Below are 24,340 nucleotides of genomic sequence, written 5' to 3'. Positions count from 1 at the left end.
GACTTACTCCTAGCTAGCGATCACTTCAGACTGTTTAGTTCCTGTTTTGACGTCACAAACACGCCCTGCGTTCAGCCAGCCACGCCTCCGTTTCCCCAGCCACTCCTGCGTTTTTATCCGACACGCCTGCGTTTTTACACGCACTCCCTGAAAACGGTCATTTACCACCCAGAAACACCCACTTCCTGTCAATCACTCTGCAGCAACCAATGCGACTGAAAAGCGTCGCTAGACCTTGTGTGAAACTGCATAGGCTTTTGTGAAAGTACGTTGCGCGAGCGCACTGCGCCCCATACGCATGCGCAGAAGTGACGCTTTTTTTACTTAACTCCGCACTGCGAACGAAAGCAGCTAGCGAACAACTCGGAATGAGGGCCATAATTCCCACAGTAATGTGGCTTGCACTTTATGTCACACAGACACAGCAGGGGCAGATCCAGAAGAAAATGACGGGGTTGGTGGGGACCATGATAGGGGAAGGGAGAAGGCTAGTGGTACTAGCTACCAGAAGAGGAGCATGGTCTCAATACACAGGGAGTGGCAGAGGAACATACACAGGGTGACATAGGGACATACACAGGGTGACAGTGGCACATATACACGGGGACAGGAGGACAGCAGGTCATGCACAGGGTGACAATGCATGTTCTCCCTTTGTCCTCCCCTCTACCTCTAATCCAGTTTTGCCAGTCCCCATATAACTTTTTCCTTACCCCATTAGTCACTGACCTGGCCGGCCACCACTGATGTTTTACCTAGCTCCACGGGTTCCAATTCTGCATGTGCCAATCTGGCTGCGGTTTCCTGCTGTTAGAAGCAGGCAGTGCTGCATATGTGCAGATGATAATGTCGGGGCTCCAGCAAGCCTGCAGGGAGGGTGCAGCGGCTGTTCCTCCCAGTATCAGGGCAATATGGGACGCAGGGGAGGGCAGTTACAGGGTGCAGGGGGATAGTTACAGGGTGCAGGTGGGCATGTTACAGTGAGCAGAGGGCAGTTACAAAATGTAAGGGAGGGGTAGTGTTACAGGATGTGGTGGTGCAGTTGCAGGTTTGTGCGTTTACAGCATACGGGGGTGTCACTTGCATGGGTGGCAGTTCACAGTGCAGGAGTGGGAGTTACAGGGTGCAGGGGTAGGAGATCACGGTGCAGGGGTGGCCATTACAGGGTGCAGGGATGGAAAGTACAGACTGCAATTCCAGGATGCAGGGTTGTCATATGCATGAGGGCAATTACAGAGTGCAAGGGTGACGGTTGCAGAGGTGCAGAATATACAGTGTGCAGTGGGGACAGATGCATGGTGCAGTTGCATACCTCCCAACTGTCCCAATTTCAGTGGGACAGTCCCGCTATTTGGACACTGTCCCACCAGAAGGTGAGGGGCAGATTGGGAGAGTGAGGGGCAGATTGGGAGAGCCTGTGATCACTGCTGCTCTGCTCTGAAAAGCAGCTGGTGATTACTGAATAGATGCCATGCATACACAGACAGCATCTAATCAATGCAGGGAGGGGAGCTGGGTACTGCCAAACTGCACAGGGGGTGCTGGGAACGCTTACAAAATAATGATAAAGGGGATTGTGCCGTGAGTTACCACCTCTTTTATTAGTGTGGGCGCTGTTGCACCAGGTCCTGAATTTGTACCTTCACAAGTTGGTGATGTCATAGTTGTAGGGGAGGTGCAAAGGTGGAAGTTACAGAGTGCAGGGCGTCACTTGCATGGGAAGGAGTTACAGGTGCAGGGGGAAGGGGTGCAGTTACAATGCTTAGTGAGGGCAGTAACAGGGTGCAAGGAGGTAGTTACAGGGTGCAGGGGTGGAAGGTGCATGTTGCAGAGGCTACATGGACCAGTCATTAAGAAATCTCAGTACCAATCCCTCCAGCCGGGCACTAAACTCCTCCATCCCCCACCCCCCTCCTCTACATGCCTTCACTATATATTTATGTTTGGTAACTAGGGGAGAGGGGGAGATTGTTGCTTACCACTACGCTGATCAGGAGGACAGAGCTAAAGATGTAGTCAGTGATCCGAGTGTGACTCGAGGAGCTATGTTTCGAAGGAGGTTGTCCCCAGAAGATCAGAGCTCCTCTGCTGTGCGGGCTGCAGTAGACAGGATGGTGAGTGACTGGGGGCGGCACCAACTTTAATACACAATTCGCCACTGTCTCTGTGTCCCCTCCGGCCGGGCTGCGTGCCTGCCCCCTCCTTGGATCCGCCTGTGGCTTGATAGGTGCCTGGAGAGAAGAGCCGTGATTCACTGTTCATGCTGCCGGTGCCGCAGGCGCAGCAGTGACCGGCAGCAACAGGGAACAAATAGCAGGGTTACAGAGCAGGGAGAGTGCCTCTCCTGGCCGGCGCCTACTTGCTTTGCATGCACTTGCTGAGTGTGTAGCACCGGGCCTGGTTATGGGTACAGGCACACAAAGTTTAAGTACACAAGCCCCAAACTACTAGGATGCCCAGAGCAGCAAACAGACCCCATCTTAAGCACGTGTAGTGCAAAATGCTACAGAACTCAGATTGAATACAGCACAGTGTTTCCAGAGCAGTGTGTCAGCACAGAAGCTAGTCAGTACACAGAAGCTACAAAGAACACAGAGTGTTTTCAGCACAGTGTGTCAGTACAGAGACTGTTCAGTGCACAGTACAGAAGCAGCACAGTTATGTCCGTAACAAGCATGACTACAGGGGCTATCAAGTTAAAAGGTGCAGAGAATTATACAACCTGGAAGTTTACTAGGGAAATGCAATTGAAGCATGAAAGATTGTGGAAGATTATAGTAGATCCTGCTGCAGATCCAAGCCCAGATGATGGAGCAACATGTCTGCTCTATTATACATGGGAAGACATCTGCTAAAGACATGTGGGCAGCACTACAGGCAGCAAACTAAAATGGAGGTTGCATGACTACAATAGATTTAAGATGTGTATTGTATAACACAACATTGAGTGAATGCAGCAGTATGAGTGATTACACAGACAAAACATTGTCTATTTCTCAGCAACTAACATCTGCTGGAGTACAAATTGATGATGAGGAGATTGCTACAGCAATGTTACAGAACTTAATGCTTCAGTTTGACTTAGTTGTGGCGTTAGAAGCAAACACAGTAAGGTTAACCACAGACACAGTCAGGGAAAAGTTATTACAGTTCCTGTCATGTCCCACGATATATGTGTTTCATGTGTTGTTGTTTTTTTATTGCAGAGCTTTGCATTTTGTTAAAATTTGTCCCTCCTGATTTCCTGTAGCCAGGTTCTGATGTCATTAGTCCTGCCCTCATCCTGTCCTCAGCTCAGTGTGTGTCTGCCATTTTAGATTCTAACCAGCTCTGGTAAATCGTCATCTTTTCACCTACTGCTGTTTTGTGCATAACTACAAGAATATCAGCTTGAAATAAACCCTCATCTGGATTCTTCTCACATGCCTCTGCAGTTGAGTTGACACTATCTGATAAAGTCTCTCGGTGTGAGTACTGGTTAATGTAGACATATACCCAAAGTAACTGTCTGAAGAACACTACAGTTCCAAAAACAAGTTCTCCGTGAGTCAAATACTGAAATTACAGCATTCCATACAAAAACTGAAAAATTTAGAATTTCAAGTGCTACAATTGTCACAATATACAATAGGTCACAAATCAGTTGACTGCAAGCAGAAAATTTGAATCACAAGCAAGTAAGACATGCAACAGCAAAGATGAACAAGCCCTGTTAAATATAGAGGCAGAAAAGATTCCTGGTATATCGATTCTGGCGCAATAAGACATTTTATCTGCAGTGAAGAGTGGTTAATTATGTTAACCAATATGACCCTATATCATAATTAAAGAGATTGATAACCAAGTGCTTACAGCTACAAAAGTTGGAATAATTAAAGCTTGCTTAAAAATTGGAACAAGACCAAAAAATACAGAAATCCAAAATGTGCTTCATGTACCAGAGATGTGGACAAACCTTACAGACATAATTGTCCTAAAACACAGTTCATTTCGCTGAAGGAAAGTGCACTGTGCGAAACAGAAAAGGGACCATAATAGCTACAGACACAAAATGTCCGCAATGGTACATATCTTAATACACAATGATAGCAACTGAGGGGGTCATTCCGAGTTGATCGTAGCTATGCTAAATTTAGCACAGCTACGATCGTAAACTCAGACATGCGGGGGGCCGCCCAGCACAGGGCTAGCCCACCCCGCATGTCAGTGCCGGTCCCCCCGCACAAATACAAAAGCATCGCACAGAGGCGATGCCTTTGTATTTTAGGAGTAACTCCAGGCCAGCGCAGCTTCTGCGGCTGGCTGGGAGTTGCTCGTCGCACCCGCTGGCCGCAAGGGCTGCGTGAGACGTCACGCAGCCGCCACGGTCCGCCCCCCAACGGTCCGGCCACGCCTGCGTTGGCCAGACCGCTCCCCCTAAATGGCGGCTTAACGCCGCCGTTCAGCCCCCTCCCGCCTAGTGACCGTCTCTGTCTCCAAGGCGATCGCTAGGTAACGAAAGCTGCCATGCGCCGGCGCACGTGCAGTTCCGACCCGATCGCTGCGGTGCAGCGAGCGATCGGGTCGGAATGACCCCCGGAGTCACAGTCACTGCAACTCTGACGTAGGAAATTTGGGGCCAGATGTACTAAGCTTGAAAAGTGATAAATATCACTGTGATAAAGTACCAGCCAATCGGCTCCTAACTGTCATTTTTCAAACACAGCCTGTGACATGGCAGTTAGGAGCCGATTGGCTGGTGCTTTATCACAGTGATATTTATCACTTTTCAGGCTTAGTACATCTCCCCCTTGGTCACCTAGAATACGATAGTGTTCAAAAGCCACAGAATGGGATGGTCACAGGAATGTTAGTGATTTATGTGAGAGCTGTATTGTGGGAAAACAAAGTCATCAGCCATTTTCAAAATCAACAAGCAGAGCTACAAAACCACTTGAGATATAACTGCATATATATGTTTGTGGTTCAATGGAAGTAAAGTCATAATGGATACAGACAGTTAGTGAAGTTTATAGCTGATTTCACAAGAATGACACCCATGTACTTTATCAGAGAGAAACCCGGTGTGGTAAAAAAAAGAGTATAGATTACAAATGACTTGTATAAAAATCAAACAGGCCACAGACTCAAGACTCTGAGATCTGATAACGGTGGAGAATAGCTCAACAGTGAGGAGAAACAATTCTTAAGAAAATATGGCATATAGCATCAATTGACCATTGCCTATAATCTTGAGCAAAACAGTGTCAGTGAATGTGCAAACCACCCACTTGTGGACAAAGCAGGATGTATGCTGAAGGACGCAGACAAAGACAGGCTGTTTTGGGCAGAAGCCCTGTCCACAGCAGTCTATCTCAAGAACTGTTCTCCTAAAGTTGTCCTAAAGGACATAACACCTATTGCAGTGTGGTCAAAGAGAAAACCCAGTTTAAAGCATCTCAAAGTTTTTGGAAGCATGGCCTATATTCATATACCAAGAGAAAAAAGACGTAACCTGGATTAAAAATCAGTAAAGAGAATCATGCTTGGCTATTGCCAAGAAAGCAAAGGCTATTATTTCTGGAATCAAAATACCAAAAAGCTAGTCAATTCTAGAGATATTATCTTAAAAGAAACAGTGCAAGTTGTATAAAAACTGTAAGTTGATATGCAGAACAAGTATGTGTCACTGAACTTGCCAGTAGCTGGAGATGTACCTACCAGTGTGGAAGTTCAGCCACAGAAAAGGTCTTCTGCACTTGGGAAGCCACCTAAAAAGTATGATGAAGAATTTGCAAACATTGCATTCCGAGACCCTTGAGACATCCAGTAACCGAAGTCAAGATTCAATTGGTGTAGATGGAAGTCTAAGATAGAAAAAATGGACTTTGCAAGATTTTGAAAAAGCATCAAGAATTGTGATAGTGACAGTAGTCCACGTTTGTGAGTCGGGAGACTGTTGTTATGGTCCGTGCTGTCAGTAAAGGTACAGTATTTATACTAAACTATCTTCCAAGAAGGCCAAGCTAAAGTCAAGTGATGTGTTGATGGCTTTCATGTATTTAACCTAATTTATTGTACAGGTTGCTACAGAGAAGCTGAAATAAAATATGTGTGTAACATGGAGTTGGTTGTAGTGAGGGGGGGATGCTGAAAGAGAAGAGCACAAATGTGCAGACTCCAATCTTCCTGTTCTCCAGGGAGGCTTCGTGCCCTATCCCAAGGTGGCTACTGAGATCTAGTCCAAATGGCGGTAGGTGGAAGGGAACCCCCCTATGCCTCACCGGTTCCTTGGTGCTGCCTGTACCACCCTCTCCATGATGATTCACTGGCAGATAATCTAAAAATTCCTTCCATAGTTCTTTTTTGTGATAGGGCTTTAGAAAAAATAAGGGCACATGAGGAAAGTATCGAAAATAAAACACTTCTATCTTCAGAATCAGATCCATAAGAGGTTTCCTATAGCAACAGTCAGTGGTGAGCTATCGCCTGTGGCAGTGGCGGAACTAGCAAGCGGTGGGCCCAGGTGCGACAAAATGCTTTGCCCCCCCCCCCCCCCATCCCATCCAAGTCCACCCCCTCACCCCTTGAGAGGATCTGGTGAGGGGGACCTGCTCAGGGCCAGAGAAATGGATACCTAGCAACAGTGCCGTAACTAGACATTTTAGCACTGTGTGCAAGAAATGGCATCGGAGCCCCACCCCTGCATGCAAAACAGGGGCAGTGCGCGCCGTAGGCGCGCGCAAAAATACATAGTGGCGTGGCTTCGCGGGGAAGGGGTGTGGCCACAAAATAATACCAATTCCTAAAATGGTGCACAGTAGTCTCCATTCTTCAAATTACGCTGCACAGTAGCACCACTACACCAGGTAGAGACCCTTTTACACCTTACAGCGAACAGATTCCTCTTTTTACACATTACGGCAGACAGCGTCCCCTTTTTACACATTACGGCAGACAGCGTTCCCCTTTTTATACATTACGGCAGACAGTGTCCCCTTGTTACACATAACGGCAGACAGCGTGCCCTTGTTACACATAGCGGCAGACAGCGTGCACTTTTTACACATTACGGCAGACAGCGTACACTTTTTACACATAACGGCAGACAGCGTGCCCTTGTTAAACATAGCGGCAGACAGCGTACACTTTTTACACATAACGGCAGACAGCGTACACTTTTTACACATAACGGCAGACAGCGTCCCCCTTTTTACACATTACGGCAGACAGCGTACACTTTTTACACATAACGGCAGACAACGTACACTTTTTACACATAGCGGCAGACAGCGTGCCCTTGTTACACATTACGGCAGACAGCGTGCCCTTGTTATACATTACGGCAGACAGCGTGCCCTTGTTACACATTACGGCAGACAGCGTGCCCTTGTTACACATTACGGCAGACAGCGTGCCCTTGTTACACAATACGGCAGGCAGATTCCCCCTTTTTACACGTTGCGGCAGGCAGTCCCCCGTTTTTACACATTGCGGCAGGCAGATTCCCCATTTTTACACATAGCGGCAGGCAGATTCCCCATTTTTACACATTGCGGCAGGCAGATTCCCCATTTTTACACATTGCGGCAGGCAGTCCCCCCTTTTTACACATTGTGGCAGGCAGTCCCCCATTTTTACACATAGCGGCAGGCAGTCCACCCTTTTTACACATTGCGGTAGGCAGTCCCCCATTTTTACACATAGCGGCAGGCAGTCCCAACAAATAAAGAAAGAAAGAGACAGAAAGAAAGAAAGAAAGAAAGAGACAGAAAGAAAGAAAGAAATAAAGAGAAAGAAAGAAAGTAGAATCATACTTACCCTCTCCGCTGGCTCAGGCTCCTCGCAGCTTGACGTTTCCCGGGCAGTAGACGAGGTGGAGGAGGGAGCCGCATCAGCACTGTGTTATTGGTGGAGGCGCTGCTGCCCCCCTGCTTCACTATAGGCTGTTCTCGGAAGACAGCCTATAGTGAAGCAGAGGGGCAGCAGCAGCAGCGCCTCCACCAGTAACAAAGCGCTGCTGCGGCTCCCTCCTTCACCTCCGTCCTCCTCCTTCCCCCGTCCGTGCCGCTGCTCTTCTCCTCTGTGGGCGGCTGTGCGCTGCGGGCAGCGGTTGCCCGCAGCGCACAACGGCATGTAATGAGTCAGTTTGACTCATTACATGCTTGGGCCCCTGGACAGAGGCGGGCCCCAGTGCAACGCACTGCTTACCCTGCCGGTAGTTCCGCCTCTGACCTGTGGGTAACCAATTATCAGCTATGGAGGGCCCTTCTGAGAAAAATGTACAAACCTAGGCCTTAAGCAGAATTTGTGGCTTTTTTTGCTGCTCTTTTTATTTGTGAGCATGTGTGTACTTTCACAATGTGTGGCTAATTCTTTCAGCCATACGACAGATGTGTGACTTTGTATTACTAAAGTGCTGGTACCTGGGCTCTAATGGGCATACAAGCTTGCAGATGCAGCCAGTGTACAGTATGGTCATGATGTGTGTATGTACCTGTACTCTGGAAATGCAACGAAAGTGGCCATCCAAAAGTCACAAACCTAGGCGCCTGGAAGGGTGTGACTTGCAGGTTGCTATAACTCTGGTGTAAGTCACACACTGATGATGCTGTTTGGATCCGATTGGTCACTGTACATTGCAGTGCACAGAATAGCGATCCAACCCATTTGGGTACTTATTAGCTGCCCTTTCCGGCCATTACCCGTCACTATGGGCCAGATGTACTAAGCCTTGAAAAGTGATAAATATCACGGTGATAAAGTACCAGCCAATCGGCTCCTAACTGTCATTTTTCAAACACAGCCAGTGACATGGTAGTTAGGAGCTGATTGGCTGGCAGTTTATCACTGTGAAATGTATCACTTTTCAGGCTTAGTACATCTCCCCCTATGCGTGGTGATTTTTAGCATTTTGCAAACTTAGGTGTCTATTTACTAAGCCTCGGATGGAGATAAAGTGGACGGAGATAAAGTACCAGCCAATCAGCTCCTAACTGTCATGTCACAGGCTGTGTTTGAAAAACGACAGTTAGGAGCTGGTTGGCTGGTACTTTATCTCCGTCTACTTTATCTCCATCCACGGCTTAGTAAATAGACCCCTTAGACTCAAACGAGAACTTCAGTAGTATACCAGCCACATCTGACTCGAAAACGGGGGTTTTACCGCATTTTCCTTATAGTACATCCCGCCCAGAGCATTTATCAAACGGAAAATCCTCTACTTACCTTTATCTTGCCTATGGATAGCAATGGGGGCAGCGAAGCTGGGTTAAATAACCTTGCACGCGGGCTATCATCTGCCATGTGCATACTGCGTTATCAAGATAAAAGTCTATTGCTAATTGGTCTCTGTTGTTAATGCTGGAAATGATGTGTGTGCAGGTGGTGATATTGTAGAGCTATGTAGGAACACAACAGCGGATGACTCACACTATGACAGCCCAGTTACTTAACCAGTGGTGTTGGTTTATTGATAGATAGCAGGTACAGCCGTACTCACTGTTACATGTACACTGGAGATGGAGTGGAGCTTTAGTGGAGCAGGGGGTCATACAGCTTACAAGACAGTGGGGGTAATTCCAAGTTGATCGCAGCAGGAAATTTTTTAGCAGTTGGGCAAAACCATGTGCACTGCAGGGGAGGCAGATATAAGATGTGCAGAGAGAGATAGATTTGGGTGTGGTGAGTTCAATCTGCAATCTAAATTGCAGTGTAAAAATAAAGCAGCCAGTATTTACCCTGCACAGAAACAAAATAACCCACCCAAATCTAACTCTCTCTGCACATGTTATATCTGCCTCCCCTGCAGTGCACATGGTGTTGGCCAACTGCTAAAAAATTTCCTGCTGCGATCAACTTGGAATTACCCCCAGTGAGTGTACATAGGCACTGGAATTGTTGTGGATTCCTGGTAATCACAGGTTTCTCTGGAGCTAACTGGTGTGACACCATAAAGAACAAGATGGCCCCTGCACATGCTCAGTTGAGATCTCAGTGGCCATCTTGGGATAGGGCATGAAGCCACACCGGAAGACAGGAAGGCTGAATGTAAATGCTATTTTCAGCCTTATTACAGCTAAATGCAATAGCCAAGTTACTGGGAGATACTAAACGTAACAAAAGTGGCAATCTGCTAATAGGAATAATGACAAGTAAGTATCTTCCCTGTTGGGTTTCCATATGCTTTTACATTAAATTATAGCTAAATCAATATATCTATCTGTACATATATACATAAATATAATTAACAGTTTCTTATATAGCGCAGCATATTCCGTTGCGCTTTACAATTGGAACAACAGTAATAGAAAAAAACTGGGTATAAAATATATTTCCATATGATGTCATATTAAATTATAGCTAAATATATAATATACTTCCATGTGGGTTTTATATGAACGTGCGGAAACCTTAAACACAGTTCTCCTTCTTTCAATAAACAAACCCAGTCAATATCTGTGTGGACAACGTTCTCTAATTGTCCAGGTTACATAACAGTGAGCAGGGAGTACAGTAGATTACGCCTGCATGTCCCTGCAGACTGTACTAGACGTCTGGATATGTGGTTATAACAGGCATTCCTCATGCTGAGATCAGTAATCAGGTCTGTGAGCAGGATGGAAAACACATTCCTATTTTTACAAACATTTCAGGTCTTTCCTTCCCTATGGAAACACATTACAGCGCCATCTAGTGGTCATAACCTGGTGTTTGTTTGAGAAACCAGTGGGAGACAGGTATTTTGGAATTCTCATTATCTGAACAACTGCCCAACTCAGAAGGATTATCCAATAGGACTCCAGTAGCCGTCACTATATATGGACAGGCTGGAGCCAGGGTGAGAATCACAGAGAACTTATTCTCACAAGTTGCAAGTCTCCAAGTGTCTGCTGCAGCATTGGATCACCATGATCTGCCTAAGGAACCTGCTTCCAGCGTTGTGCACGCTGTTTGTGGTCCATGATGTAAGTATATAGGATGCATGTTGGAAATTCCATAGTGATCTTCTACTGTATTTCAAATGAATTATTCATCAGCTAGATTTCTATAATAGAATGTGGTATGTTTATCTCTGTGTGATTTCTGATTTACTGGTGTTTTACTAAATTATTAACTGCTGCGGCTTTAATGGAAATAACTGATGGAAGCCGTATACTGTAACTACTTAGACAATTGAATATATCTAAAAAAAAAATATTGTGCATTGTGGCCAGATGTGTGCTAATAACCTGGAGTTTATACAGCAGCATCAAGTACGTATTTTCCTACACTCTCTTCCCATCTGTTACACAATTATATTACCATAACCTGGATTACTTTAGGCAATTTCTTGTTATTTATTGCTAGCATCCCGTAAGCCACACGCTGAGTAACCCTTCCCTTCCTAGCCAAAACTTTTCCTAGATTTATCAAGCCCTGGAGAGTGATAAATTGCACAAGATAGTATCAGCCAATCAGCATTAACTGTCATTTTTCAAACCCAGCCTGTAGCATGACAGTTGGGAGCTGATTGGCCGGCAATTTATCACTCTCCAGGGCCTGATATATCTGGGCCATAATAATCTTTAGATGGATGTACTGAATTTACACAAACACCTGTTCACTTTGTATCTGTGTCCAAATATATATATATATATATATATATATATATATATATATATCTAAAACTGCGAAGATCCTGCATTCGCATCAACACCAAATAACAACCAAGTATATATAAATAAATAAATAAAAAATATATATATATATATATTCTCCAAATGCAGTTCTAGTGTAATGAGAATTGCATGTTCTTTGCGCAGCAATTTCAGATCTGCTTGAATTACAGTAAGCCCCATCATTGAATTCCTGCAGCCAGGTCTAGCCGGCTACAGTATGACTGTATATGAAGTGAGCACTCACAGAAAACGGGGTCCGCTGCACGTATTTCCCCACACCGCGTCATTAGAACACAGATATGTACTGTATGATTCTTGATATTGTGCCAGGAACGCCTGGAAACGTAGCATGCCAGGTATAATATCACAGAGGGTGGGTAGGTTCTGTCTTTGATTATTCATTGCTGAAAGCCTGTAATAAAATGAGTAGGTGGGCTTATTTACTAACGCAGCAGTGTGTGCTGGAACTCAATGTAGCTGGCTTGCATTCATTTCCCAAACTGCATTATAATCTGATTGTTGCGAGTGCCACAATTTAATGAAATAAGCTTAAATACTGCATATATATATATATATATATATATATATATATTAGTACTCTTGTCCATATGTTAGATAGATAGATAGATAGATAGATAGATAGATAGATAGATAGATAGATAGATAGATAGATAGATAGACAGATAGACAAACTGACTAAGTGCATGTTCTCTGTCTCTGTCCTGCAGGTGATCTCTCAGAGATGCCCATTGCAGTGTGGACAGTGCCCGGAGGAACCACCCAGTTGTCCCCCCGATGTGCCAATCATACTGGATGGCTGTGCCTGCTGTCCCGTGTGTGCTCGGCAACAAGGAGAGAGCTGCTCTGAGATGCACCCGTGTCACGAGGACCAGGGTCTATACTGTGACTTCAGCGCAGACCCGAGAACCAGCGTCGGCGTTTGTATGGGTAAGTACACAGTAAAAGGCTAAAAATGTGTGGAACCGTTCGGTAAAAGGCCTGGACTGTATGCAGCAGCAATGTGTTTTGCAAATAATTCAAGATAACATGAGTACAGATGGAACCTCGCTCATCTAGGCTTCTCTGCTGCACCTAGGTGCACCAAGGCTTATTAGCATAAGTCTTTCATCTACTGTTCTCAGATGCAATACAATACAGAGAGAACAATACAGCAGGGGATTCAGTCATTACAGACAGCCCTGGCTCAGTTAATCCCATTAAAGGGATAGATGAGCAGGGCTCCAGCTGTAGGTGTTATATAGAAGCAGCCATTTTATGTGCACCTCTCACTTCCTGTGAGAAATATTATAGGGGACATGTCGTATACACAAAGTGAAGGTCAGTTTTTTGGGCCGCACAATCATCTCCCACATTGTGTGCCACACTGTGCCCCCCACTTCACATTACATGCCACACTGTGCCCCCCACTTCACATGCCACACTGTGCCCCCCACTTCACATGCCACACTGTGCCCCCCACTTCACATGCCACACTGTGCCCCTCACTTCACATGCCACACTGTGCCCCTCACTTCACATGCCACACTGTGCCCCCCACTTCACATTACATGCCACACTGTGCCCCCCACTTCACATTACATGCCACACTGTGCCCTCAGTTCACATTATATGCCACACTGTGCCCCTAGTTCACATAACATGCCATGCATGTAACCAGTGACGTGTGATGAGGTCAATGGCTGGGGAGGAACTGGCTAATATCAGAGCCAGATTTACATATATATATATATATACATATATATATATATATATATATATATATATACACATTGTAACACTGTAAGGGAACAAGGTGCCGTTTCGTGGAGTAAATGGCAGCTATGCAGCAGCTGAGGAATCACACAAGTCCAGTGTGTGGTGTAACTGGCCACGACCAGTTTTATTAAACAGCAAACAAAACAAACATCAAAAGAAAATACCTTGCCTGCCCGGCACTAACTAAACATAAGACGTTCCTAACTGTCTCTAAACAAAAACACAGAGTTTTCCAACCAACACTGTATGGCTCACTTGTGTAAGAAAGCGTATTTCTCTCACAGAGATCCTGCAGTCTTCCCGGGCAGTCTGCACACACTAATCAGGCTAGCAGCCCTATAACCCACTTACACAGCTGAAATCCTGATTTGCCCTCTTTGAGGACAAAGACCCAAACTGGGCCCAATGTCTGGAACTTGCCCTATCTCTCTTTCAGGGACGTTATCCAGCTTTTCCAATAAACTGAAAAGGTTATGACAAAACAAAACATTTTCCTAATACATGTAAGACAATAACCTGGGACCAACATACCTGCCCTCAAACACTATTCCAGTGTTCTTGTCACAATATATATATATATATATATATATATATGAAAAGGAAAAAGGTTCTAGTGGGAGCCAATACGCCTTTAGAATAACTATGTTTAAAAGTTTTTATTCATACACAAACCGACGACAATTGCAACCTAAACATTCGTCTTTGGTACAAATTACTAAAAATTCAGTAAAATGATATAACAATCTTATATAAACACATATTTCAGTTGATGTGAGGATTTTACAATCAGGTGATCACAATCAGAATTGTGAAGAGATATATCTCCAACCAGAAATCTGTGGTGAAGGCTTTATGAATCCGAGATCGCGAAACCCTATAAAACCTATATACAGGGCTGTTTCTAGCCAATTTGGCTCCCAGTGCGAGATTTAAAAATGCGCCCCCCCATGACATTAAAAAATGTGCCCCCCCCCCCCACACACACACACACACACACCTAGATAAAAAAAAACATGCACGTGCACCCGGCAAGGGGGCGTGGCCTCATCTAAATGGGTGTGGCCTCATTTAAATGGGTATGGCCTCATCTGAAAAGACTACCTCACAATCCAGTTTTTGACCCTGCTCCAACAGATCACGACCACCACAGGAAAAAAATTCTACCATATTAAGCCCCACACAGTAATGCCCCCTGCACCATATTATGCCACACACCGCAATGCCCTTGATACATTAAATACCCACGCTACGGCAGGCAAGAGTCCCCATTTCACACATTACGGCAGGTGTCCCCATTTTACACATTGAGAGAGAGAGAATACTTACAGAGGCGATTACCGCTCTTCGGCCCGCCTCACCAGTCGCTCCTCGCGCCGGCCTTTCCCTCTTCCTAACTTGGATCCCCCCTCTGTACTCCGCTCGGGAAGGGGGGGGGAGTTTCGCGGAGTGACGGGGTTGCGTCGTGACGTAACGACGCAACCGCGTCATTCCGTGAAACTCCGCCCCCCGAGCGGGTTACTCAGGGAGAAATAGGAGGGGAAGTAGGGAGCCACAGTTAGTGCCGCGGCGGGCGCCCAGTGCGGTTGCACTGTTCGCCTGCCCCAAGAAACGGCCCTACCTATATATATATATATATATATATATATATATATATATACACACACACACATGAATATCACGTTGTCATTATCAGAGGTCCTCATTTCCCACTCACTGCTCTTCTGCACATGTAAGCTATACCTCCAGCTGTGCGCATCTCAGACGCTCCTCCTCTGTCCCTACTGCATCATGAGTCCCCTTGGAATCTGATGGAAGTACATGTGTCCCCTTGTATCCCCCCCTCGCCGGCTCTGAGTTTATATGATGTATTATTAAGTGTATTGGTCTAGCCCACAAAATAGCAGCCGCCACTAATGTTAGTCAGCGATCAGACCTTTTACTGGCTTGTGTTCATTTATAGCGCTCTCTGTACACTTTGATGGTTGACCATTTTTCTCTTTAAGTAATTCATTATAATGAATATTATTTTTCTGATTCACCAGCACTTGAAGGAAGTAAATGTGTGTTTAATGGGGCCGTATACCGCAGCGGAGAAACATTCCAGCCCAGCTGCAAATATCACTGCACGTGCCAGGATGGACAGATCGGCTGCGTCCCCAGGTGCAACCTTGACTTACAGCTTCCGGGGCCTGACTGCCCATTCCCAAGGAAAGTGAAGGTGCCAGGAGAGTGCTGTGAAAAGTGGGTGTGCGATGGGAAGGAAGAGGTGGCCATTGGTGGATTTGCTATGGCTGGTAAGTTACCGGACTCATCAGGAGTCAGTGAAGCAGTGAAAAGTGTGGAAAAATGAGGCATTGGAGAAGTTGCCCATGGCAACCAATCAGCATTGAAGTAACATTTATAATTTGCATACTATACAACAGTACGGAGCAGCTGATTGGTTGCCATGGGGAACTTCTCCCCAGGCTCACTTCTCCACTTTTTTCACTGCTTCATGAATAGACCCCTCAGTTGCCATTTTGTTAGTAAGTTTCTGATGTTTTTACTTCCCAGTTAAGTTGTTAAAGTAAGAAAAAATATTCTCTATTGTGTCTATTTGGACTTATATGGAAATCGCTACATTTTATAGTATGTACAACATGTGGGATATTCAATATGTTTGTTTATACTTTTTCTGAAGCCATCTTGAAGCAATGATGAGTATCTGTAACTTTCCGCGTAAAGAGGAAGATGTATGAACCCTTAGAGAGAGACTAAAGTGGAGAGGTTACCAATAGCAACCATACACCCTGTCACTGTAATTTCATAGACTGTGCTAGAGAAAGATAAAGGACAGCTCAAAGCTGGTAGGTTGCTATGGGCGACTTCTCCACTTCGTTTCTCTCTGAGATTTAATACATCTCCCCCAAAATATACAGTATTACAACCAGTAACATTCTGCTTTCTAATCCTGGAATATATATTTCTTTATTTTCACAGCTTACAGACCGGAGGCTACTCTGGGGGTCGATGGCTCAGACATGGGTGTTAACTGCATTGAGCAGATGACTGAGTGGAGTGCGTGCTCTAAGACGTGTGGGATGGGCCACTCCTACCGGGTGACAAATCGCAACCGCCGCTGCGAAATGCAGAAACAAATCCGCCTGTGCATGGTGCGACCCTGTGACCAAGAGGCCCAAGCACTTATTGATAAGGTACCGGTTTTATGGCCACTTCATCAATTCTAAGGCAACGTTTAACCACTTAATTGACACATTTTTTGTTATTTTTTTTAAACTGCTCCAAAATTTTCTTTTTTTTTTTCTAAATAAACTTCAAAAAGTATTTTATACAGTATTTCAATATTTTATTTGAATAAATATACCTGGGGGATGTTTTACACCCCACAATCCCCCCATGTCCATAAGCCCCCATTGTAAAATTACTTTCCCCCTCCCTCCCAGCATAGTCGCAGAATCCCCACCCCCACCTCTGTCAGTGGTCCCCCACTGTGTAGTACCCCCCTTCCCATGTGTCACTACACACATAATTGGCTACTTTAATAAATATTGGATATATACTGTCTAAAATATATCCAGTCAAAAAAGTATTTCTGTAGGGCAGCATTCCCACTGCCCTACCAAAATAGTGTTCAATAATTACAATATCCTTCTTGTTTCTAAACCGGGCACTTCACAAGCAAAGCTCCGTGCATAGGCGCAGGGTCGGACTGGCCCACAGGGGTACCAGGGAAACCACCGGTAGGCCCCACTGCCTGAGGGCCCACTCCTTCCTCTAGGGATCAGGTTCCAGACTGTGCACTTGTATTATACATGGTAGATATGTTGTATTACACTGCACAAGACTATTGTGTATTTCAAGCCTCTGTGGAGGCTGGCCACACCCCCTTTGGAGGCTGGCCACACCCTTAAGTATGGGCCCCTATCACTGCATTCCCCCAGTGGGCCCTTCATGCCCCAGTCCGACACTGCATAGGCAACTGCACCTGTTATACCTTCTAAAACAGTGTTTCCCAAGCTGGATCCTCACACCCGCCCAACATTCCAGGTTTTTAGGACATCCATCATTGAGCACAGGTGACTTAATCAGTACCTCCCTCATTGTGAGTTAACCATCTGTGCTTGAGCATGGATATCCGTAAAACCTGGATTGTAAGGAAGGGCATCTCTCTTCCGTTCATATGTATTCAAGCTGTTTCCTTAATAAGACCACTAATCTGATGTATATATTAAAATATTTATTTTTCATTCCATTCTAGAAAGGGAAAAGATGCGTGCGTGTGACGAAATCAGAAGAGGCCATCCATTTTGAAATAAAAAACTGCGTCAGCGTTCACAGCTACAAGCCTAAGTTTTGCGGGGACTGCACGGACGGGCGATGCTGCACCCCTCACAGCACCAGGACGGCCCAGGTGGAGTTCCGGTGTGCAAACGAGAGAATCGTAAAGAAACCAGTGATGTTCATCAATACATGCGTCTGTCATAATAACTGCCCCCGTGACACCAGCCTCCTCCAGACAGAAAACGCCATGTTCCCTAGGCTGAAAATATATTAACTGACCTAATTATACGTGATCTGATAAGTCATTTCTAAAGAGCCTAAGATGATCAGGAGGCTACTGTACGTGTAATCCCGTCCGTTCTAGGGGTGTAAATTCCAAACCTTGCAATTGTAATTATAAATAGTGATGAGCGAGGTTCGGTTTTACTCGGTTTTACTCGGTTTTACTCGGTTCTCAAAACGGCATCTTATTGGCTATCCAAAACACGTGACATCCGTGAGCCAATAAGATGCCGTTTTGAGAACCGAGTAAAACCGAGTAAAACCGAGTAAAACCGAATCCGCTCATCACTAATTATAAATGCGCTGATCTTTGCGCAAATGATATTTTTATACAGGACATTTTTTTTTATAAGAACGTTAATTTAATAAGGGTTATAGTGTAAGGACTGTTTTTTACATTGACTTGTAAGCTGTAAATATTTTTATTTAATTTGGATATTTTACGTTTACTACTGTGTCTGTCTTACTTTTAATACGTATATGAATGAATACAGCAAACATTCCACTGAAATTAAATGAGGTGAAATTTACCTCAATGTAATGTAATTCCAATTGGTAATCCAAACCACCTGGCCTGCTTTGTAGAAGCTATGTGACCTACCCCACAAGGGGACATTATACCTGTGGTTATACTGCAATTCTACACATGGCATGGACCTAGAACAATGTGTGCATATTCGTGATGTCTATTACAGTGCTCCTGTGTGCTAGCAGAGGCGGCCATTTTGTAAAGAGGTATTTATGAGAATGCAGCCTATCAGTTAACCAGGAGCCTAAAACTTAACACTTTGGAAATCTGTGAGGTAAAACACATCACTACTACTTCATGCCATCTTTTCTCTAAAGGGGGTATGACCAGATGGAAGGGGGTATGACCAGATGGGATGTGCGGAGTCGAGGGCATAACACTGTGAGTCATGTCTTCAAAGCCCCAACCCTGTGGTGTAAGGATGTGAAACGCGTTGCTATGCAATAGTGGCAGGGCTAAGACAAAGTGGTTTATAGAGAACCGCAACATCACGGCCGCCCACTTCTGTGCTGGGTAGGCTCCTGGAGAGTAGGCAGTATGGTACGAATTCATCAATGATGTCACTGGTTTGAAATGAATAGATACATTTGGTACAGGTGCACTTTAAGGCTGGCGATTGCGGCACAGAGATATGTACTGTATTATGGACTTTTGTGTGCTTTGTTATGCCCTGCTGAGTAAATGTGTATAATATATACTAGAACCGTCCTTAACGTTTCCTGTCACAAGGACTACTGTAAGTACCGTTTTCATACACTAAGTTTTATATATATAAATCTCATTACCGTGTTTTGGAAATTATTTGTCATTTTGTCTTTTTTTTCTAAGTGTTGTACAATGCAAAATTTATATTTTTTCAAATAAAACAAGCCCTGTTAATTCCTGTGTTCTTTCTTTCTTTGGTATGTTTGATGCTTTGCCTACAGATTCCGACAGGTACAACAGCCGTGTTTAAATATTTATTTCACAAACACGGCAGATGCTCATAAAGGATTATGGGCATAACCCAGAGATGGACGCAGCCGCGCGGTTGAGCGCCAGAGACACATCTATCTGGTCTGCGCACGCACACTGACCACAGTGCACATGCGCAACCTTACACATTGCAGCCGCATCCAGGAAGGATGTGCGTACAGTGGGATTGACAGAGGCAGCCATCGGAGGGGAGTCATCACGGCATTGGGGGTGCGGGGCATACCAAAAAGGCCGCCGACCGCCTGACAATGCAGCCAGGCTGTACTGCCATGGGTCAACCTCAGATCCGATAGTTCATGTATTGATCAATGCATTTAAGCCTGCAGCCCCCGGCAAGGGACCCCACTATCCTGCAGGTCCTACTCTATTGCTCAAAGTAATTATCATGAAACTAGCTGTCACATTAGTGTTAAACTTTAGGTGTGCTACCTTGTCTAAAGCTCACAGCAACTTTGCTTACATAGGTGAGACAGCTGCCAACACACCTGTTGTAAAGCACCAAGGAGAACAACTGACAAAGCTATAATTAAGATAAAACAGGATGCATGAGAAAATGTGATCACAAAAAGATTCATTAAAAAACTAATCTAATAAACAAAAAGCACTATTCCACGGCACTCACCTATTCCTAGAGTTGGAGTGCAACACATTTAGAGACCACATTGTTTAAATATAATTCACAGAGGCTCTGTACTCGCTTTTCTCATGCACACTGTTGTACATAATTATAGCTTGTATCAGCTGTTCTCCTATGTGCTTTACAACAGGTGTGTTGGTAATTGTCTCACCTATATAAGCAAAGTTGCTGTGAGCTTTAGACCAGGTAGCGTGAGTTACAGGTACTGTAATTTTATGTCTAATGGAATACTTTTTCCCCGATGTAGGGTAGCAAAATGTATCCCCTGCAAATAAAAACTGACATGTAGTGCATATACATCTAACACATCCCATTTTACCTGTCTCCTGAGAGGATGTTTTAACTGAGATGTCTGTCTTAACAAGAATATCTCTCAAATTGTGTCCCCTTGTGTAACATGGCAGGATTCTAGTTTCATTAAGTTTTAGTTCTGGGTCCGATTGTACCATAGCCATAGTTTTTTAGTTGTAGAACTAACAAATTTGCTCACTGATGTATACGTATTTACCCATGGGATATATGTGGCATCTTTATTCTTACATTTCTGTACTAAAAGGTGTTCTCTATCCATTGCAAGGACCTATCGCATGGAATTACACAGATCTTTACGCTCAAAACTACGTTCAATGAACTTGTCTGACATAATACCCATCTGGGATTCTGCCGGAACTGGTTCAGATGTAATCCTTTTGATCCTTAGGAACTGGGAATAAGGCAACCCCTTAACCAAAGGGCATGGATGGCAGTTACCGTAATTTAGAAGGTTATTGCGATCAGTAGGTTTAGAAAACAGACTAGTCGATATTAAACCATCTTTAAGACAAATAGATACATCCAGAAAATTTACCTGGATGTCACTCACCACCATGGTTAATTTAACTGGGCTATCACTAGCATTGTGATTAGCTATTACCTGCATGATGTCATCACTGGGTCCGCTCCAAAACAATAATAAATTATCAATGTATCTCAAATACATGATTATACGGCTGGAAATAGATGGGTCACTGAAAAATATGTCTTCCTCCACATCAAACATATATGTTTGAATAGGATGGAGCCATATTAGAGCCCATCACACAACCGACGGTTTGAAGAAAGAACTGATTGCCAAAAAGAAAAAAGTTTTTTGTTGGTAACATATGCATAAGTTTAAGTACAAAGTCCAGATTAGGGCCTTCATACAAAGGATGGTTCTCCAAGAATTTCCTCATCACCAGTAGACCTTGCTCATAAAGGATAATTGTATACAAACTACTGGCGTCCATACTGATCATCCATATTTCCTCAGTAAACCTCGGCAGTTGATTAAGTTTCTTCAGCAAAGTAGTAGTATCGAATAAATAATGCGGGTGTGCCCTAATGCATGGTTGCATCAATGCATCTAGGTATACTGCTGCAGGTTGGTATAATGCTCCTCTTGCTGCTATAATGGGCCGCCCCGCTGGTTTGTCCAACGTTTTATGGATTTTCAGGGTGGTATATATAATAGGCACAACTGGGTATTCTGGGATTAAGGCTTCGCCAAGTTTCTCTGAAACGTTCTCCAGGGATATTGCTTCTTTTATAATATTTTCCAACTGTTTTTTAAAGATGTTCGAAGGATCTGACCCATATAGTTAATGATGGAGTCTGATTATCCTGGCATTTGTTGATACTTCTTGATATTTTTTTATATATTTTTTGATAATTTGACTGTGTTACCTTACAGTTGTCATATATCTGTTTGAGTTAATATGTATAAGTATGTGTAAAAATGTTTACTCTATCCATATTGTGCGATGCCTGCTATCGCTGTATGATGATATTGCTCTGTTTACATTGTACTTATTGATAATGGTCTTCACATGGCTATGCTCTGTTATTTATTGAGGCTGAATGATACACATGGTGACCGGGTTGTGTACCGTCACCATGGATACAAAGACTATTGTGACTCTTCATGCACTGCGGCCAGGTGACCAGCGTAGTGACGTCCCGATGGACGCCACTAGCAGGGATAGTGTCCACACGAGCATCCAGGGATGTGTTCAGGAGACCAGTGCGGCGACGTCATTGAATGGCACCGCTGACCGGGAAAGCGATCGCCGCCCTGGAAAACACCATAGGTGGATATTGGGTGAGTGTTTGTTAGAAACTCTGTTTGGTTATGGTTTTGGTTATGTCCTGATGAAAATGCCATAATAAAGTAGGCATTGAAACGTTGACTCAACACTGGCTACTGAGCTTTTTGGGGGGCTAGGAGTGCTGCTTGCATTGAGGATTATATATAATACTGTAAAGGCAGGTAAGCAATATAACAAAGCAATGAGGAAGTCTGTGGGGAGGTGTGTATGTGCCTCTCTGCTCTGAGCACTACTGGAGGCATTACGTGTAACTGGCACTACTGGGTGCATTACGTGTAACTGACACCACTGTGGGCATTATGTGCATTTGGCACTGCTGGGGATATTATGTGTATCTGGTATTGCTGGGAGCATTATGTGTATCTGGCACTGCTAGGGGTATTACGTGTATCTGGCACTGCTGGGGGTATTATGTGTATCTTACACTGCAGGGGGTATTATGTGTATCTGGCACTGCTGGGGGCATTACGTGTATCTGGCACTGCTGAGGGTATTATGAGTATCGGGCATTTCTGGGGGAATTACATGTATCTGGCACTGCTGGGGTCATTACTTCTATCTGTCACTGCTGGGGGTATTATTATGTGTATCTGGCACTGCTGGCCCAGGCCCGCTGCGAGGCAAGCGCATCGAGACTGCAAGGGGACTCACTGTCGTGGTCAGTATAGTGCATACTTGCCTACATTGTATGTCTCCTCTAAGGGAGAAACCCGGAGAGGAGACGCTGCAGTAGTCTGGGGGTGGGGGATGGGGGGGGGGGGCGGATGGTGACATCACCAAGCACCGCCCCTACATCGGCAAATGCTGCGATTCGTGGGTCCATGGGAAGGGGGCAAAGCCAAAATGACGCAATTTGCATCATTTTAATCCCTTCCCCACCCGACAGACCCGCGAAAACTGGAGATTATCTCTCCATCCTGCTCGCATCACTAAGGTGCGAGCAGGATGCGGGACACCTGACCACTCTTCCGGGGGTGCGGGGGGCTACCCCAAAAAATGGGAGCCTCCCGCAGCTTCCGGGAGAGTAGGTAAGTATGGTATAGTGACAGCCGGCATCCTGTCAGCCGGAATATCATATGTAACCCCTCACTAACACATTCTTGCCTACTCTCCCAGAATGTCCGGGAGGCTCGCGAAAATCGGATGGCGCTCCTGGCCTCCCGTAAGAGAGGGCAAGTCTCCCGACCTGTGCTACCCACCCGCAGCATCCTCCACAACTCCCCCGTGTCACCAACGAAAACACCCAACGCCGCAGTCCAATGGTGGCATCCTGGGGGTTCGATTACACAATTTGTGCAGAATTTGTGTCATTGTGGCCCCACCCCCTGCCCCTCAATGCCGGTAATATCTCCCATTGTGTGGAGGGGGCGGGTATGTGACGACGCGATCATGCGGTCCCACCTCTGTCCTGCCCCTATATAACTTCATCTGGGCATGTAGGCAAGTATGCACTAACACCTCACCCATCACCTGATATATGCTATGCTGCTCCTTCCATTATATAATTCTCAGTCTGTGGCTTCTTGCTGCCTCCATTCCCCTCCTCACATCATGTCGCTGCACCTGTCACATGCAGCCCTGTCCTAACTGACACATCACTCATTTACTGATATACTCTGTGCTGCTGGGGGACCCTGCTCCTCTGACTATATAGCTCTCAGTCTGTGGCTTGCTGCTGCCTCCATTCCCCTCCTCACATCATGTCACTGCCCCTGTCACATGCAGCTCTGTACTCACTGACACATCACTCATCTCCTGATATACTCTGTGCTGCTGGGGACCCTGCTCCTCCCACTATATAACTCTCAGTCTGTGGCTTGCTGCTGCCTCCATTCCCATCCTCACATCATGTCACTGCCCCTGTCACATGCAGCTCTGTACTCACTGACACATCACTCATCTCCTGATATACTCTGTGCTGCTGGGGACCCTGCTCCTCCCACTATATACCTCTCAGTCTGTGGCTTGCTGCTGCCTCCATTCCCCTCCTCACATCATGTCACTGCCCCTGTCACATGCAGCCCTGTCCTCACTGACACATCACTCATCTCCTGATATACTCTGTACTGCTGGGGACCCTGCTCCTTCCACTATA

At 45.2% G+C, this 24,340-nt stretch overlaps 1 protein-coding gene across 1 annotated transcript; it reads left to right on the top strand.

Annotated features, from left to right (window-relative positions):
* The first annotated feature begins 10,774 nt into the window (after window positions 1–10,774).
* On the top strand, window positions 10,775–19,390 carry CCN3 (cellular communication network factor 3). The gene is made up of 5 exons (XM_063924465.1): window positions 10,775–10,946; window positions 12,368–12,587; window positions 15,458–15,709; window positions 16,395–16,609; window positions 17,674–19,390. The coding sequence occupies exons 1-5, from the start codon at window positions 10,890–10,892 to the stop codon at window positions 17,968–17,970; spliced, it is 1,041 nt and encodes a 346-aa protein (XP_063780535.1). The 5' UTR covers window positions 10,775–10,889; the 3' UTR covers window positions 17,971–19,390.
* Window positions 19,391–24,340: the final 4,950 nt, after the last annotated feature.

The sequence above is a fragment of the Pseudophryne corroboree genome, chromosome 5, assembly GCF_028390025.1.
Source record: "Pseudophryne corroboree isolate aPseCor3 chromosome 5, aPseCor3.hap2, whole genome shotgun sequence".
Classification (NCBI taxonomy): Eukaryota; Metazoa; Chordata; class Amphibia; order Anura; family Myobatrachidae; genus Pseudophryne; species Pseudophryne corroboree.
This window is presented reverse-complemented; position numbering and strand designations above follow the sequence as displayed.